The sequence below is a fragment of the Anticarsia gemmatalis genome, chromosome 14 (assembly GCF_050436995.1).
Source record: "Anticarsia gemmatalis isolate Benzon Research Colony breed Stoneville strain chromosome 14, ilAntGemm2 primary, whole genome shotgun sequence".
Lineage (NCBI taxonomy): Eukaryota > Metazoa > Arthropoda > Insecta > Lepidoptera > Erebidae > Anticarsia > Anticarsia gemmatalis.
Window position 1 is genome coordinate 8,669,003 of NC_134758.1, and position 19,791 is coordinate 8,688,793.

The following is a 19,791-nucleotide window of genomic DNA, read 5'->3' on the forward strand; positions in this document are numbered from 1 at the left end:
ATGAGAGAGAAAACTTTTAAGACTTTTTAAAAAGTAAACTAGTTTGACTTCTCTCAAATAATATTTCATCCAATTTGCATGAGATGTTTTGACATGTGTATTGTCAAGCGACAGAAATATTTTCTACAAATATTATTTGGATATTTACTTTAGAATATGAGTGATAGTGCGGTAAGTAGAACTATGATACAAACTAACCAAGCAGAGAAGTTTGCGAGTGTCATCTTTGCTGAAAAGATGTGTTTGGTTTCAGAGCACTCGTACGAAAACATTGTCGGGAACAATCGACTCTGAGTCGACTGAAAGTCCTTTGGTAACGTTATACACACTATTATTACTTACATTAGTATAAAGCTATAAGTTGTACTTAGAATAGTGGAACGTAGACGACCTAATTACTCCCAATTCCCGTTTTTTCTCCTCCAATAAAATCAAAATCAATAATTGAGAGAATAAGCTTAATATGCAAGAATAAACACAAACCAAAAACTTAGTACCAAACTCTTTTTTCCAAAGGACGCAATTATTAATTAGGTGTCGAGAGATGCAAATACATATCGACAGTGTAATGAGTGGGATGCAATTTCAACCTCACAATATTTTGGTCTCAAAAAAGGTAATAAACTAATGAAAAAACGTCTTCACCTAGATATTCGACCGGTGGACGAACAACATAAGCTACCGTCAGCTGGTGATCTCGTCATGTATCGGCATATTTCAACTGCTATGGCACCCATATGTGCACGACCTGCGCAGATTGCTACCGTTCCTCTTTCTATATCAAATATTCAGCATCTTCGTGGTCTACCCGCTTTTCTATTTAGAACTTGCGTTAGGAGTGGTCACTAAGAAAGGAGTGCTTAATTGCTGGGATTTAGCACCAGTGGCTAGAGGTAAATGTAACCATGATAATAGGTACTTATCTAATGTTTACTTCTGTGCGTAATAAAAGTTCTTAGTGCGTATTACCGATAGAATTTTTAATGAGGTTGTGAGTACCTAGTTGTGATGCACTCGTAGGGCTCGTGGCTCGTGGCTTTTAGTCAGTAATTTCTTGTGTACTCACTTGTAACAATATTTCGCAAGTGCTTATAAAGTAGCGTAAACTTAGTCTTCGTAGAAACTTATTGCTTAGATTTAATCATGGCAAAGGAAATTATATCTTACCTTAAATTGTTTATTAATCCAGGTATAGGGTTCGCGATGATGTGCGTGTGTATTCTGAGCGCGCTGGCGGCTGGCGCGGCGGGTGCATGGAGCCTGGCGCTGCTCGTGCACTCGGCGCACGCCTTCCTGCCGTGGCTGCACTGCGCCGCCGCCGCCGTACCTCCCTGCGCCGCACGACACCGCCCGCTGCCCGCCGGCAGTGAGACTCCGCCGCAAAGCTTCTTCTTGTTAGTTATTTACCTATACAAAAACAATAAAATTACTCTGATATCAACGAATTTTTTTACCTGTAAATCATCGTAAAGTAGGCCGTACTATCGATCGGGTGTTAAGACACCATTTACTAACCCCAGAGTTTATTGTTAATTATAATTTTCCTTGAATTTGTAAAAAGTTGGTCTGCCTTTCCAGCAACTTCGTGTTAGACCTAAAACGTGACGGCTTAGCCGGCGGGCTCGGCAACGTGGTGTGGGAACTTAGCACTTATTATATCGTCTGTTGGATTCTTGTCTATCTCGTTGTCATCAAGCGGATCTACAGCTATTCTAAGGTAAAATTTACTAACGCGACTTTATGATCGTTTGATATTTACCTGTCATTCTATTGGCTAGATTCTGGTTAACTAGTGTCTCACGTTAAAAAATAATTCATGTGGGTACACGTGTAATAAATGAGAGACGATTGATACCTAGGTCTTCAATTGAAAAATCTTGTCAATGTTTGTTGAAGATTAAAATTTACAAGCTTTCTGGTGTTAGAATGTTTTGTACATTACCTCATTATTTTATTTTGTTGCAAAATACTTTTTGTGCGTTGACTTCCAGTTGGTGTTATTCAAGGATTTGTTAAGTTACTTCGTATTGGTGTGTTGTGCGGTGGGTGCGATGAGACTAGAGGGCGCCACTAGAATGTTCAAGGATGCTGAATGGAGCGTCATGTTTGATGGATTACAGGTAATTAATATTTATTGCTTTCACACTGAATTTGAAATTAAATATCCTAAAATAATATAAGAATCTCTCGGCGAGTTTCAGTCCGGAGATTAAAAAACATTCGTAATGATTTTTCAGATAATTTATAGGGAAAGGACTTACGAAAGAATTACCTATAATTTTTTTTTATAGTAATAATAGGTACCTACCTAAGTACTTACTTACAATTTTTGATTCAGATGTGGCGAGAAGCATTAGAATACGCATTAGTTGAGATGACAGTATGTCAAGGCTCGCTAGTGATGCTGGGCTCCTACTGTCCTAAATCTCAACACAAGCTTGGCACTACGGCTATGTTCTCATTCGCCGTGTCTAAGACTAGCTGCGTGGCCGCCGCGCTCATACTGGGCGCCACGCACGGAGCGCTTGTCACGGATTATGATACTGATGCTAATATTAAACCTGGTTTGTGCTTTCAGCTGGCATTTCAAGTTTTATATAACATACTAGCTGACTCGCTCACTTCGCTTGCGTCACATAAGAGAGAATAGGTTAAAATTTTCCCCGTTTTTGTAACTTTGTTTACTGGTACTCTGCTCTTATTGGTCGTAGCGTGAAGATATAGCCTTCCTCAATGAAAGGGCTATCAAATACTGAAGAATTTTTCAAATCGGACCCATAGTTCCTGAGATTAGCGCGTCCAAAGAAACAAACTCTTCAGCTTTATAATATAATTATAGATTACATACCCGTGTCATATAAGTTAGTAGATAGTTCGAAACGATGATTACGTCGTGTGATGTAGGGCCAGTCTGCACTCTCATAAACACATCACCAAATTTAAAATCCGTAGACTGCTTCCGAAGGGCGCTTGAGGGATAACTGTAAAGAAATATAGGAACAAAGCTACTACACATTGTGACCCACTTACATCAAAATATATTTTTGTTACAAATAAGTACCTACTAACTTTACAATATGCTTCTATGGTATGAATGTTTTCAGGAGCGGCGTCAGCTATCATTCTTTGGTCAGATTACGTTGCACGGGTCCCAGGCAGTCAATTCTGGTCAGCTCTAATATTCTTCAACCTCTTTTTATTGTCTATAACTACAGCTGTAAGTACTTGAATTATTTCATTTCAATTTTGTTGTTCTCATAAATATACAAAACTTGATTCAACTTTTACTTACAGGCTTTGCTGGTACAGACTGTCATGTCAACATTCACAGGACGGTCTATTAGAAAGATAACGTGGGCTTTTCTCATAGTAGCATGTTTGCTGTTCTGTCTGATTGGCGTCATTACTCTATGCACACAGGTATATTTTTTATTACAAAGTCTAAGTAACCAACATTTCGTTATAATGCAATTATTTTTTATGGCTAATCACACTTGTCTTGTATATTTCATCATTGTCTCACCCTTATTCAGACTTATTCTACGTTTAGTAGCGTCATCACAACTCTGCTCTCTTCTATTCATCTTTATCAGCCGTCAAGTCTATTTTAACCTCTTTTATTTCCATGTCCTCTTTCACACAGTCCATGGATCTTTTTCAGTCTAACAAATTAAAATAATATTTGCAATCTAGGGTGGTCTTTACATAATGAACTTCCTGCTGAGCTGGCCAGTGTCAAAGCCGCGGGTGCCCATCGCAGCGGTGATGGCGACCGTCATCACCTACGTGTACGGACAGACTACCTTCTGTGAAGACGTGTACTTCGCTGTGGGAGAGTACCCCAGCTTGTTCATGAGGGTCTGCTGGGCACTGTCACCAGCCGTCATGATGGTATAAATAAGCTAATATTCCGATTTGTAATTTTTATACCGAGGTTACGTTTCCTAAACCACGAGCATTTGTTAACGCTTGCTTGTTTTTTAGATTGCGTTCGCTGGTGGAGCGAGCACGGCGGTCACAAGTGAGACCACAGCAGGCTGGCTGCTTGTCGCTATCACAGTGATGCCCGTCCTCATTGTAATGCTCTTCTACGCTATCTTCAAGTGTAGAGTCAGGGTATGTGGTTACTACTGTTCTTCTTGTCTTTAAGAATTATTATTTTGAGGCTAAAATGTGTTATTTACATTTTAATTTCTTGTTTCAGAACATAGTTCGCGATGAAAAATAATATTGAATACATGTTGTCTTTAATCAATAATTTCATTATTGTAATTGGATTTAGAAAATGAAACATTTTATCAGAATGACATCTTATTTTATTCACAAAATTTTTCATAACACCAATTTGTTACCAAAATAAAGGATTATTTTATAATTAGTCATACACACATATCCACATAACAACTTAGAACAGCTGATCGCAATAAATAATGGACGTTGTTAAAATTGGCATATTTTTTTTGTCTTTTTTAAGGGAAACATTATTTATTATGATCAACAGGAGTATTTTTTACACAATATGTAAAATGAGTTGGTTAAACAAAATCGTTAAAATCAGCTTCGCTTCATTGGGGAAAAAACACTCCTTCTATTAATACAGCCTTGGATCTTATTTCTAAAATTAACCGTAACTTAAATAATGAACTTCTCATATAAAAATAATAATGATAAGCATACTACATACATCTTTTAAACGTTTATAATCTAAGTAGATAGACCGCCTAAATGTTCATTGTAATGTTATTCAGTTTTTCATCGATTCACATTTACTATTATAAGACTATTGCAAACTTGTGTATTGACTAATACTTATTATTCGTAAATAATTTAGCGACGGTAACGATAAACTTTTAATCTTCGATAAATATAATATTCATTGCACCAAAAGATAGTTGTAAACATCTGACAGGGACTAGATGAGAAGTTTGAAAACAAACTTAGCCACGATATACAAATACGAGGATATTCACCGAAATATTTGGTTTAAGGTTTATTCTAATTTAGAATCACAAGGATTTTAATCAGACTTAAAATGGTATAACAGAATACCAAAAGCACATTGTTTTATGGCGTGGCTGGCGTAACTAGAAGAAAATGTGCGACGTCCATTTGAAACATCAAGACGTTCCGAGTGGCTCTCGTTGACTCGAGGACAATGTCGTACATAATTACTTCCTAGTTACGCCAAATTTAATAATTTAATAACGTGCTCAGTTTATCAGAAGGATTATGTTTTCTACTTGAGATACTGGATCTAAATTACGCAGTGTGTAAATCCGAGCCTCGGAGCAAGTCTCAAGACAGCCATTCGCGTTTTCAAATAACTGGAACGGAATAAACTGACGGGACAGAACTCGCCTACTGTTCTCGCCTCATGTAGTTTTGAAAATAAACACTGACATGTTGTTTGAGTACGTGTAATTTTCTTCAAGAAATTAGACAAGTATATTAAAGCCAATAACAGCGAATTGAAATAAAATAATTTAACATTGTCACTATGATAATAAAGTATGTATGTGAAATATAACAATAATAAAATAGGCAAAATGATTAGGCAGATATTTGAAACCGCAAATCGGATGTGACTGTACACAGACTGCCTGAGGGCTATTTAATTTTGTGCTATGTTAAAAGAGAGCGGGAACATACATAATATCTATACTTTAATATATTTATTATGTTTAAATTAGACACTAAACTATCATTTAACACTGAGTTATAAGCTCTCGTATTTCAATCAATTGTTATGTCTGAACAAAGCACATTATAATTCTTAAATCTTATGAGAAAGTATATTACATTCAGGTCAGAAAACTTAGTTAAAAATATTAAATGCTACAATAATCGAAATATGAAACAGTACATATTTAGATTTATGACAGATTTTATGAAACGTTTGTATTGTGACTTATTGCATTTCGAGATAAACTTTATATTTTAAAAAAGAGCTGCTCTTGATTGTTAAAACTAGCAGAAATTAGTTCGATTTCACTCACAACTATTTTGATCTGATATTTAAAAACTATAGTCAGGAACGTTCACTAATCGATTAAACTCTCAAACTAATATACATAATGCAACAATTTACATCTAGTGCCTATCTATATTTGAAATTATTTACTAAAATTGATGTCACATTGTGATTTATGTTGATAGTACGATTGACAAACGAATGAACGTGTGGCGAACATTTGGTAGCTGTGGTCTGTCTACATCGTCACTAGCGACTTATATCAATACAACACAAATGGTTCCTAGTAGCTACATTTTAATCGTAATAGAACAAACCAAGATCGAATAAAATTTGTAGAAAAATTTTCAAAATTCTTCTTTCTTCCAAATTATTAACATATAATATTGTCATAAATATCTATGTTTAGGGTTGTGAATAAGCTTTGCTTAATTCACGTGGACCCTATGTCAATTCACATAAAACAGTGAAGTCGTCAAATTAGGCCGTGGTCGCAGACTTCGCGCAGACAAACCACAACCAGTCTAATGAATACTCAGAACTACATCACAGCCAACTACGTGATTCAGTAACTGGTTACAAAACGCCACTTAAGGTATCATTATCGTGCATCTAAATTGAGAAGATAACTAACTTTCATTATTTCACGTACATTCACGAAAACTAAGTGTATGCTCAAAGGAGATGCAAGATTATGAGAAATTTAGTATTTTCATATACACTACGTTAGTTATTTAATAAATACGCAACACAGACACTTAACTAAAAGGCAGCTTTGTTACTATAAATCTTAATTGCTATGTGTGCTCGTGTTTACAAAGTAAAACATAAATAACAAACATTCGGGGACCCTGCGCTCAGTCTTACGCATAAAAGATTCCACCAAATACAATGGAGGACTTGGCTAGTACGTACCTTCTTATGTTAAGGCTTCATCTTATTTACATTTAAATATTTCAAAAAGCCTTTGCACGATACAGGTAGCAACTAGCTAATAGCGAAATCAACATAATCTAAAAAAACACACTGTTGCCTCCAAATATGATAATTTGAAATTGTCAATGTGCTTATAAAACTATTCTCTCACGGACCAACAGAAAAATAACCGGAAGCAAATAAACACAGCGAGGTCAGTACAACCAATACTTCACACTGGGTAAATAAATTATCGCTACGAGAGGAACGGATTTTTTATAATCTAACATAATGTTAACTTGTGCAATTAAATTCTGAGGAATTGGACCAGCGGTTACGCTAGACTACTTTTTTTTCTATTAAAAATATATGAATAAATTACGGAACATTTAATGTTATCGTTATTTACATTGCAAGCATTTGCATCAATATAATTTTATAACTTTAGTCGGGTAAAAACGCAAGAAACTAATAAGGAACAAGAGTCCACTGCATTATGAATCAAGATTATATTTATTAATTTTACCATCTGAAGGTAAATAATTTCTTTACCGCGCTCTTGATTGGCTGTACCGTGTAAATCGGTAGATCTACGCAGCAGCTTTTGGCTAAGAGCCCCTATATTATCCACGTGGCAAATAACAGGCATTTGCATTCAAATACCCAGATTGCTGTCTTCGTAGCAAGGCTTAAGGGCGTAACATTCCAGTTATTAGCAAAATAACAATCCATTCTTGCTCAATAGTTTATATTTAAAGTTAGAAACACTGTATAGAGTAAAATAACTGAAATAGGAACTTAAAATGTGTTATAGTAGAGGAACGCACAGTAAGTTAGTTACAATAAAACGTATAAGAAGTATCTCGATTCATAATGTTCAGGTTATGTCCCCACTATGTGGTCCGACACTACTCGCAGTCGTCGTGAGCTGTGTTCGTCGGAGCTACGTGATGCTAACTAACCTATACCTACCCACAATCCAAAATAAAAGAATTAACAACAACCAAGTTATACATATAAAAGCTTAGCAAGTTAGTATATAACTCTCTTTTAGAAACTATCATACAAAACTAAACCTATTTCGTTTCATTATAGTAATAGTTAAATTGACTAATATAAGATTAAATACTCCTTCACTATAATTTGGACACATAACCGAAGTGCATTTAAAGATATCGTTTTAAACGCCTAACTGTGTTCCTTTTGTATGATCCTCGTAACACTAAGTAGAAAAGCTAGAATAGCAGCAATTTCAAATAATATCCATACTTTTTGGTCAATTTCGTAATATTAGCTTTCGAATACCTAATAAGGCATGGTGTATTGCCTTCATCGTATTGAGAAAATTTACATCCGAACTCGTGACAAGTCCCAAACAACAACAACATGAGTGAGATCAATGGTCATTGGGATCACTAATTTACAATAATAAATGGATAGCGTAGCTATTAATAAACTTGTAATATCAAACTAGCTAGTCATCTCTAAAGCAATGCACTTTATTAACATACAAAAATCAATTCATATACTATACTAATGGACACTAACATAAATCATAGCACTTGTGCTATCTCACTTACCTTCGAGTCAAGTATGAGTCACATTTTCAATGTTAATAATCATAAAATAACTAAAACGTAAATTTTAAACATCCACAACAGTCAGCTAGTTTGATCGGAACACCAGCTCGCCGCCCTGACTCTGCTAACGGCTCAAGCTTCACTTCGTTAGCTACATCGAGTCAACGGTGCGATCTTGTGTTTCGTTGATTGCCAAACAGAATAAACATAGAGTTCAATGAATTTGAATAATATTAAAAACAGACATTCCTCACAACATACCAACGGCGAGATAATAATAATATAATCTATTTATATTTAACACTTATACTTGTTATAACAATATCTATACAATAGAGTGTGTACAACTAAACAATCTGATGTAATCGTCCACAAGCACTCCATTATCACAAGTATCAAAGGGCACATATCACTCACTGCCATCGTCAGTCCGTCAAAGCACCGTTACCTTCTACATTGCCAGCTTCATTTCTATCTATCGACCCCCTACGTTATTGCTTATGGCTACGTCTAAACTATACAATTCAAGTTACATATTTTTTCTTCACCTACGTATATGCGCACGTCACAAGGTATCAGCGCCGAATACTTAAATACTTAGGTATCTTCAAAAGTATATACACTGATACTTTCGCGACAAATATCACACTTCGAATGGCTTTGTACTATCTAACGGCCGATCTCTTCAATCTAGGATGTATCTACATTTCGAAACAGAAATAATATGTAGCATGAACTCGCTAGTAGTAATCCTATAATATTTTTTTACATTTTTTATATAATTTATAAACACCACAATTCCATATTGTCGAGGAGAAAAATTACAAGTACACCGGGAGAGCGTCGGCGGTTCGCGACGCGGGAGCCGAGCCGCCCCCGACCGACGCCGCGTCGCTCGGACCCTCCCGTCGGACGCACTAAACACTATGTACAATAATAACCGTGCTCGGGAACCGTGTCAATCGACTTCACGCGAGTTCAAGAGGCGAGCCGTCGCCTCGCGGCCGGGCGCGGGCGGCTCGGCGGGCGGCGCGCCTCACTCGGGCTTGGGCGGCGCGGCGCGGTGCGGCGGCAGCGTGTCGTGGCGCCGGTACATGAGCAGGTACGGCATGCGCGGCGCCTTGGGCTTCAGCACGGCCGCCTCCGCCACCTGCGTCACCGTGGAGTCGTCGTACCTGCGCACACACGCACACGTCACTCGCGCTCTAAGGGACTACGTCGGCTCAGCGCCGGGATACGCCGGCACGACCTCAGTTGAATTTGTCCACATTTTCCGTGATCGTATCACGATTGGAGACGAAAAATAAAGTACATCATTGAAAAACAAAATGTGATATAATTAATGTTATTTTCGAAGATAAACGCGCAGATATTTACCTGATCCATCCGACTTGTCCGTGATACGTGTCGGTGAGATAGTGACCCTTCACGGCCTCGACGCCCTCGTGGTACACCACCGCGAACAACTTGTAGAGGCGTTGCTTACTCGTGTACTTCTGTTTGGACGACATTATTTCTGCAATACAAAAACGAAATTTAAATAGACGAGAACGTATCGACTGAGGTATCGTCACTGGAGAGGCTAGCGATAACTCAGTTTTAATTGACCACATATTGACAAGATTGTCGTTTCAGAGACGAAAAATAAAGTACCATCATCGTAAGAGTCATTCAACAAAGGGCCACGTTGAGGACACTTTAGTATAAAGTATAAAGGATTTCAACAAGAATACGCACTGGGATCGATCTTCAGGTCGATGGGGTAGTCGACGTTCTTGACGATCTTGGCGGTGTGTCCGTCGGCGTCGAGCTGGAAGCACTTGAGGTGCAGCAGCAGCACCACGGGCAGCTGCTCCAGCGACAGCTGCTGCCACGCGTCCGACACGCCCTCCAGCGTGTCCTTGCCCGCCACCAGCTCCAGCGCGTCCTTCACGCTGCCGGCGCGCTGCAACGTGCCGACATTAGCGATACAGTCGGAGCGACCGTCGGACGTTACGAAACGTATTCATGTGTCCTCAGCGATCGTTGACCACACGAGTGACGAGTTCGTCACGTTCGGAGACGAAAAATAAAATACCATCATTGAAAATAAGTAAATATTCGGGACGGAAGCGAATCTAAGATCTCCCGCACCGTACGGCGGGGGTCGACTTAAAAATAATACAAGATCGCGTATCCTTCGGCGGCTCCCCGTTTTACGCGTCGCGGGAGAGATCTCGCCTCTCCCTCGGAGAAACGTTCGAAGAGAAAGAGCGGGCGCACGTACCTCGATGTCGAGCTGCAGCGTGAAGAAGGGCTGCACGGCGTCCGTGACGTCGTGGTGCGCGGCGCGGTGCAGGCGCAGGCGCGTGCGGCCGCGGAAGATGTCCGCCACGGGCGTGCGGCGCGCGGCCCAGCGCCGCTCCACGGCGCCGCGGTTGCGCGGGCCCATCACCTTCCACTCGTCGTCGTCCTCCGACGACCCGCCCGCCGCCGGGCCCGCGGGGCCTGCGCCGCTCGCCTCCTCCGGCTCGACCAGCTTCATCAGCTGCGAATCGAGCGAGACGGATCAGGGCGAGGTCGGGTTTTCGAAAATTAAAACGAAAGACTAAAGTTTGTCGATATCGGAAGCGGGGACGGTCCGACGACTCACCTCGAGCATCTCGTCGTTGAGCGAGTTGAGGAGGCAGCCCAGGAACTCTTCGGCGTCCTCCTGGCGACCCTCCTGCGAGCCGGGGAAGGGCCGCAGGGCGCGCAGCACCCGCTGGCCGGCGCCGCCCTCGAGCGGCGGGCCGGCGGGCACGGCGGGGGCGCCGCCCGCCGGCCCGCTGGTGCCGCGCCCGCCGCGGGCCGCTCCCGCCAGTGGGCTGAACTCGTAGCAGAGCTCCACTCTATACGCAAACACAAAATGTGACTTTAAACAATGTACATCACAGATATTTTACAATAGCCGATTGCATTTTATTCATTGTATAATTCTAATTATTTATACCGTAAATGTAATTGTTGAATAGCTCTTTCTACTTACAAGGAATCGATGACGGGTGTGCTAGACTTTCCGCGGCGTGTTTGGTACGGCAAAGCCTTCAGCATGTTGTAGAAGGGAGGACAAGCGATCAAGGCCTGCAGAATCGCGTTCACGTAGCAGAAGTTAGATCGGTTGGTCAGGCCTCGGGGTAACAAGGACACGGGACGATTGTCCAGCTGATATTTTGCCAGGAACTCTGAAAATAATTAACATAACAGTAAGATTAATTTAATTGACGCAATGACAATCATACCATGTTGATATCATTTCTTTTGTATCATATTATAATACAGTATGTGTATTATGTTTTTAATTTCACAAAATCACTGAATGATAATGCTTTTTCTAGCTTACTTTCTTATTAAATAAGGAATAAAATATAATAACCATTTTTTTATCTTGACTAGACAGTAAAACCTATAGTATGTTTTCATTTCTTAGAAGCTTACTGAAATAAAGCAACTCACCTCCCATCCGGTAAGAGTTAGGATCGTCACTGAAGGGTGAGGGCTGTGCTGGCACGACGGGGCTGGACTCCTTAAGTACAGGCACATCGCGAACATCAGGTGCGGTTCTCGCTCCACCTGCCGTCGAGTTCACTGATGTTTTCTCAGAGTACGAGACTGCAGGCACCGCGGCCACGGTCGTGGCTCGCGGGGTCGGGGAACTCTTGTCCACGGTCGCCGCTTGCAGAGGAGAGGCGTCGAACGGTGGCACTTTGGCTACTGGCTTCTGAATGTTAGGTACGACCGGCGGGGCCGCCGTCGTCGGGCTCGTGGGCTCCTCGGCTGCGATCACGGGAGCCACGGCGACGGGCGCGGGAGCTGGCGCTGCAGGTGTCGTGGGTCCACTCGACTTGTTAGAGAACAGACTCGCCCAGGATTTACCGGGCGCGGGCTGCGGTTGCGGCGCCACGACCGGTGCAGGAGCGGGTTCGCCACGGTTGCGAGGTGTAGGCGGCGGCGGGAAGTCCGACGCGGTGGGAGCCGGCGGAGGAGGCTGCGGGGCCGGAGGGGGCTCGGGTGCCGACGCGCCGCCCTTTCGCGAGTGTCCGAATGGAGCCTTGTTAGTCACAATCAGTGGGGCTCCAGCGGAGTGCAGAGTGATCGAAATTGGCATCGGAGCCTTGCTCGGTGGTAGAGGCGGCTCGCGTTTTACATGCTCGACGACCGGAGCGTTTCTCTCGACACTTTCGTGGTTCTCGTTTGACGGGGAACGATTATTGGGACCGTCACGCTTCTGTCTGCTACCGAAGGGTGCCTTGGGAGTGGAGACTGCCTGCTGCACTGGCACTACGGTCTGCGGCACAGTGGGCTTCGCAGGTTGCTTGCCACCGGAGAAAGGTGCAGCTGGGCCTTTTGTTGGCTTGCTAGGTGCGGGAGGCAATTTGTTAGAGGGTGCCTGACTAACGACAGTCGGAGCGGCTACAGGGAACGTCTTAGCGACTGGGGATTGATTAGCTATTACCGGCTCTGATTTAGTTTCGGCAGCAGTCCAGGTGGCTTTCGGAACGTCAGTCTTAGGAGCCATGGCGGGAAGTTTTTCAGTGGGAGACGGAGCCTTCGGCAGGGCGGCTTCGACCGTTCGTTCACCTTGTTTCGGGCTTCCGGGGCCCTTGTTAATTTTGAGATCTTTAAGCGGAAGCGATTCGACAGAGCCTGCCGATACGGACACCGGAGGTTGCGTAGTCTTCGGTTCTTGAGGTTTTTCAACAGGAACATAGGTTTTATTCTGGCTCTGACCCTGGACAAAATTTTTGGCGTGAACATTGAACTGGTGCGGCGTCGTCTGTGGGGGCGGCTGTTGCGGCATCGGCACGGGAGGCGGGTGCGGGGGCGGAGGCAAGTACATGGGCGGCATGTACTCCACGCCGCCCTCGACGGGCGGACCGTAAGGCGGCGCAGCGTAGTGCGCGCTCGCGTAGTACGCGTCTACGGCCTCCTGCTCCATGACCACTTCTTGCGGGTACTCCTCGGGCCCCTTGTCGGGGTCGCCCTCGACGGGCATCGGGTAGTCCGGGTAGTAGGGCGGGTAGGCGTAGGGCCCGTACACGACGGGCTGGTACACGGGCAGGTGGTAGAGCGGCGCGCCCTGCGCCTGCGCCGCGGGGTAGTACTGCGGGTACTGCAGGTAGTAGGGCGGCGGCGGCGGGGACGGCGCGCGCTTGGCGCGGCGCTCGCGGCGGTGCGCGCGCGCGGCGCGCTCGGCGGGCGCGGGCGGGTACTGCGGCTGCGGCTGGTAGTACTGCCCCATGTAGCCGTGCACGTTGACGTTGGCCGTGACCTGGCTCACGTACACGTTGGGCGGCGCCACGGGCCAGTGGTGGTTGTGGTGCGGCGGCGGGTAGGCGGGCGGCGGCTGCGCGTAGGGCGGCGCGTGCGGGTGCGCGTGCGGCGCCGCGCGCGCCGGCGAGTGGGGCGCCATGTCGCACTCGCCGCCCGACACGCTGTCCACGCTGCTCGACACGGTCGCGCGCCCCGCCGACCCCGGCGAACACGACCCGCCCTCTGCGCGCCACGCCGAACGGTTAGTCGGGGGGAAATAGCGACACAGTGGACGGAAGAGTTTACGTGCTAGGACTGACCGTGTAGAAAGAATGCGTTTTGTTGAAAGTAGTCCACAGAGAAAAGAATATAATATCTTGTGTGATGAAATATGCTTATTTTATTAAAAACCCTTATTTGTAGGGACTAGTAGTTATCGGTTAATGAATGAAGAATTATGGCTCCTAGCTGTATAATTGGCAACAGAGATAAATCTGTTACTGCACATTTAATAACTGCTCTAATCTATTACTTAAAGTTAAAGTGGTCACCTCGCAGCAATAACCGTAGCGCATGCGCTATGCATTTAGAAGTATGTTTATCAGTTATTTGGTTACTATAGTGCAAGCTCTGCTATGTTTGTGCCTTGTCCATTGATATGTATTATTATTAAATTATTTGAATGCCTATTTACCTATAGTAGATTCACTCCAGCCGCCGGCGAGACCCGTCGCCGAGATGTCCGGAATCCGCTCGTACAAGGCGCACTGCAGTCTGTTCAATTCCGCTTCCTTCACATCAGATAAGTCTAGGAACTCATAGTCCTGAAACAGGCCGTGAACGTTAATGAGGAACTATATTTACGCATATTACGTCCAATCCAAATCCATTATCAAAAAAGTCTTACATGTATCATGGATAGTGAAATAAATGGAACAAAATATCTGCTTAGTGAGTCTCACATTCCATACAAGATTTGTTCAACTAAAGCACTTGAATGATCCCTTGTATTGTTTCACACTGCAATACATAAAAATATAAATTGTACTGTTTGATTGAACTGTCACAATACATAATGTACTGAAACAGTTCAATGCTGAATTACATAGAATCATGCTCGTCTTGTTTGTAAGTAGCCCTTGATTTTCATATATTTTATAAACCAGAATTTTGAGGATTAACCTGATACAATATATAAGAATGTATTCTCAATAGCCTCAACATTTAAAAAGAACATGAAACCAGGAGATGACTGAGTTGTATTATGGATTCTTTAAAAATATTACGAGGCTTAATAATAATTTAAATTGTTCATTTAGCATCAAGGTTATTCTAAAAAGTGTGAATATGCATAGTGGGACATAGATATCAATTAGTACAAGACTTATTAAAAAAAACATCTTTACATATTGAGTCAAAGTGTTCATATGGAATGTGGCTTGGATATGATAATATTATCAACAATAAACATAATTAGATAACCACAGTATTGTAGAAAATATAACTGTGGTAAACACATGATAAAACAATTGTTTCTCTATGGTCAAAGAATTACTTAAATCCATTAGTCTGTACCAGTAGGCACATAAATTGGTACAAAGTTACTAGTACCTGACACAATGCAATGAACATTAAATTCAAATTCTTATGAAGACAAATTTAAGTATATATTTATAGTACACAGAACATCACAATCTTTATCAAAAGCATTACATGCAAAATGACAGGAAATAATAAAAGGCAATCATTTACAGCTGTACAAATGTAACTTGGCATGAATGTGGGCTCACTTGACACACAATTAATGGACAATAGCTTATTGTAATAAACCACTTCAACATTTTTACACTTTCTTTTCCAATGAATTCTGCCAAGTTACATTATAATACACTTATTTATAAAAATCTGACAACATTCTTGACCTGTAGTAAAATAACTTTCATTTTATAATTGTCTGAATTTAAGAGTTTGTGCAATTAAACTCTACAAATGTCATTATATGCTAGCGGGTAAACATTTTTGAACAAAAGATACAGGTATCCTACTGATTTTTATGGATAAGTGTACAAATTATTGTCTAAAGCAAATCATTTCTATGTAAAAGTCTTCTACCAACATTTTCTAAGTTAATTACACACACAGCAATACTACAAGTTAGCATTTTCTTCAAACTCAGCTGTAGAATTGTCGTTGATTCTTGATTTATTTCTGCACTCCTTATCAAATATGTATCCAAATACCACACACTGAATTAAAGTACCTACATTATGTTATTAAAAACATTAATTAAACCGTAATAGAATACAAGAAAGTAATTTAATTCAGTGTTGGTTGTTATTAATAAGTAACTTGTGTAGTGGAAACTTTTGTATTATGTAATATTTGCACTGAAGTATAATGAGCAAGTTCAGAATCTAATGTGAAAGTTTAGTTTCTATTCCTGGTTTTTGTTAATAACACTTGTTAACTCAAATGACTTCTTGAATCAACATGCTAATCACATTTTATGTGTTGTCAAATATTGAGGAATAAACCAAGTAGTTTGTAGAGTATGAAAGGTAAGTTCATAATGTAGTCATTTTATTATTAAATTATGTTTCTAGAAAGTCAATTTATGAAATATTCTAAGTCCACCAAACATTTAGAGGTTATATAACAATCAACAAATAATATTAAGTATGCAAAAAATTCTTAGACAGAATATCAAGGAAGTCACATTTAACAAGCAGTTCAAAACAGGTTTTATTGAAGCTGTAATTTTACCAAATTATAATTCAGTCTGTCAGAGGTAGATAATGACAAGTTAGTATGTAAATAATGAAGCAATGTGGAAATTATACTTTCGTTTTATAATATAAGTTTAACAAACCAATTCTGAAGAAACTTATTGCATCAGCTTGATTCGCTACTGAACTATGTTTTGAAAAGTTAACCTTGAGTTTCACTACAAAATGTACAGAAATGACAATCCATTTGAACGTTGGACTTACGGCTTGTCAAATTTATAGGTTATCCTGTTCACAACTTTACAAGTCATTGATATACATAAGTTCAGCACATTACACGAGTTTCACGACTATTTTATGATACAATGTGTTCTGCAAAAATTACATGATATAAAAGTTTTCTTTTTGACTAAACAATAACAAATCCATGGCATAGCACATGTGGTTCTTCGAGTCATGAAATGCAATGAATAAGTGAAAATGACATACCTAGAACAGAACCAATGATCGTCAAATAGACTTCCATTGGAATTCCTTTTGACTAAAGCATGATATTCAGCATTTAATTGTTTCTTGCACTAACGCAAAGCTGCAAAATATGCGGAACATTTGGAGGACTATAAGATGGCGTAACAACGCTCAGTTGCCGGGTGCCATCAGAGTATTGACAAATCAGCTTATGGGTGATTCTTATTGCGTAAATCCGAAACTGGACACTATCTATATATCAAAAACTATTGGCACTTACCTCCCACGTGCATACAATTTCTGGAAAGAGATATTTTTTCTAATGTAATGGCCAGTTTCAATATCACCAAAACAAGAAACAAAAGCCAAACAAATGTTCATGTAAATGTACTGCAATTATATTACTCTTACCGTTTTCATCAAATCCATGGCCTTTTTAGGAACACCATCACGAATTTTAACGCCGTCAATATTGTATACACAGCAGCGGCGTTGTAGAAAAATATCTTAGAACGGGATCAACGACGAGGCCATGCACTCTCTCAACACATAACAGGATGTGACAAAACACGCGCCATTTTTAAGTTGCTCTTGAATAGCCAATGAGAATGCTAGATTTAAACCATAGACTAAAACCACAGACAATTAACTTCTACTCGTCGTAGAGTTGTTATACTTGTTCGGATGTGCGCAAACCGATCATAGATTATGGGTACCTAGGTAATTTATTTTATGTATGAATTTAAAAAGTAAAATCGTTTGTATAATCGTATTGATTGCTATTTTGGCTTCTGCATAATAAAAACTAAGTGTTTCTGTTTTTGGTACAAGGTACTTATTGAGTTTTATCGGTAAATTATTAAGAAAAAAAAGAAAAAATATGACACAATATTTATATTGCAGTGTTTTGCAGCAGTAATTACAAGTTCTTAAGAAAGTATCAGTAGGTAGGTACATATTTTTCACTATCCTGATGGAAAAAAGTTTTACAGTCAAACATTTTGTTAACAACTTTGCCAGAAACGATACCTAGTTAGTTCTGATTCTATTTATCTATTAGTTCTGATTTATACAACTAGATGGCCTTGGTAGTAATTTAAAAGAATGAGACAAGATTATTGTACAAAACAATTTGTTGTAGGTTTAAACAATGATTAGATGTTCTGAACAAAGAAATGAAATTAGATTCAACTAGATTTGAAAACAAGTACATTTTGTTCAGAATGACGTTAATACCGAATTAAGGAAGTGACAAAAGTTCTTGTGTCATAAACAAAAAATTGCTCTTGATTCCGAAATTCTACACTGGACCACATGAAATTCACACATTATCAGCAGGCACCTAAAATCTTGGACGTGTGAATAAAATAAAATAATATAAGTAGCTATAGCTAATATTAAATGTGTCTGTAACTATGACGTATTTAAAAGGTCCGTCGTACGTGATCTAATCGTACCTGCCCACACCGAAATCAAACGATTTCTATTAGCGACACTCTTGTCTTCAAATATTGGACTGTTTGCTTTGGCGGGCTAATTCTAATGCTACGTGACATTGTTTTATTTTTCCTAATCTTATTGGTATATACTCATTCAATAAAAAATAATGGGGAGTATTGGATTAGTCATGAAAATAATGAAAGAGAGCCTAAATTCGAATACACGCTATTTGATTCTGAACGTTATTAAAATTAACATTATTCATGTTATGTTCAATATGCTATACTTTAAAAATAATTCGAAGCAGTAGCCAACGATTCGCTCTAAAGTAATGTCAAGATTTGGATCTTTAAAAAGTATAACTTAGTTGATGTGGTCGGTCACCATATTTTATTTATTTATTTGTTTTCATCAACAGGATCATTTAATGTGATGTTCTGCAGCTTTCAATTTCTTTTTTATGAAAAATGATAATTTGAATTATGTATTTTTCACTAGCAAAACTTACAAGCTGGGAGGTTTCCATTCTCTAGGCACCTCTGAAATTTAGGTTTCTGTGCTTAGCGTTTTGATTTTTTTAGCACGTACGTGAATAAATAGCAATTACATTTATACGCATTTCATTATACGTGTAATCAATGATGAAGGTTTCTAAAATACATTTAATATCAAGAAACCCAATTGCAATATTAATTTGCATTACTCCCTTGCTCTAGGGGAAATTGAATCCTCTCATTTAAACGTCTCTATAAATAGTTATTCGCCTGAAGCAATACTCGTTCCCTTGATCTCTTTGTTACTCCATGGAAGTAAATAAGTAAATGCTGACAGAATTAATGGATATTCAACTGTCAAGTATCAAGTCCAACGTAGGACGCGGAAACAAAGCGTTTTCCTTTAATTTATAACTTACCGTAGTAAGAAAGCATCATAATTTTATTAAAATTTTTAATTTACTAGGTTCCGGTAGGATTTTATTGGGTTCATGTGTTCAATAATGTGCTTTAGCGTAAATATGAGACAAAGATGTATTAAGTAAAACAATACTACTCTACTTTTTAGGACTAAAAAATCTCGCTTAAATAGGTAACCTACCTAAACGCTATAAGGTACCTACATAAACGCTACGATAATAATTATAGTAGTTTAAAGTATATTTATTGTTTACCAGTTGTAGGTAATTGATGTTCTTCAAATTAACCAAATATCTCATAGGAACTTTATTTTATTTTACATCTCTCATGATTACGTGGGAACAGAAAGTATAGATCATTATTTATGATTTGAATACGAATGAAGTCTAGTCCAGTCAAGTCAAGCTAAAAGTATTGTTTATAGTATTGTTTCTAATTTCATTTAAAGTATTTAATGTATTTATTACGATTATAGATGGACCTTATTACACCTTGCACCTGAGTCA

The 19,791-nt window shown here is 40.0% G+C and overlaps 2 protein-coding genes across 6 annotated transcripts; one reads left to right on the plus strand and one right to left on the minus strand.

Moving 5' to 3' along the window:
- Positions 1-63: 63 nt before the first annotated feature.
- LOC142978098 (sodium-dependent proline transporter-like) lies at positions 64-4,296 on the plus strand. The gene is made up of 12 exons (XM_076122369.1): positions 64-171; positions 254-313; positions 650-893; positions 1,190-1,394; positions 1,579-1,717; positions 1,992-2,120; positions 2,339-2,564; positions 3,105-3,217; positions 3,295-3,420; positions 3,694-3,891; positions 3,985-4,116; positions 4,205-4,296. Exons 1-12 carry the CDS (start codon positions 157-159, stop codon positions 4,226-4,228), a joined length of 1,611 nt encoding a protein of 536 aa, XP_075978484.1. The 5' UTR covers positions 64-156; the 3' UTR covers positions 4,229-4,296.
- LOC142978096 (uncharacterized) lies at positions 4,294-17,501 on the minus strand. Of its 5 annotated transcripts, XM_076122364.1 has the most exons (11): positions 17,343-17,491; positions 17,212-17,231; positions 14,645-14,757; positions 14,432-14,561; positions 11,941-13,980; positions 11,474-11,669; positions 11,099-11,336; positions 10,733-10,993; positions 10,204-10,411; positions 9,844-9,982; positions 4,294-9,641 (listed from the first exon to the last, which is right to left on the minus strand). In XM_076122364.1, exons 3-11 carry the CDS (start codon positions 14,651-14,653, stop codon positions 9,503-9,505), a joined length of 3,360 nt encoding a protein of 1,119 aa, XP_075978479.1. In that variant the 5' UTR covers positions 14,654-14,757; positions 17,212-17,231; positions 17,343-17,491; the 3' UTR covers positions 4,294-9,502. The 5 variants fall into 5 exon arrangements, with proteins under 5 accessions (XP_075978479.1, XP_075978480.1, XP_075978482.1 ...); XM_076122365.1 differs by lacking the exon at positions 17,212-17,231 and having other exon boundaries at positions 17,343-17,493; XM_076122367.1 differs by lacking the exon at positions 14,645-14,757.
- Between the last annotated feature and the right edge of the window lie 2,290 nt (positions 17,502-19,791).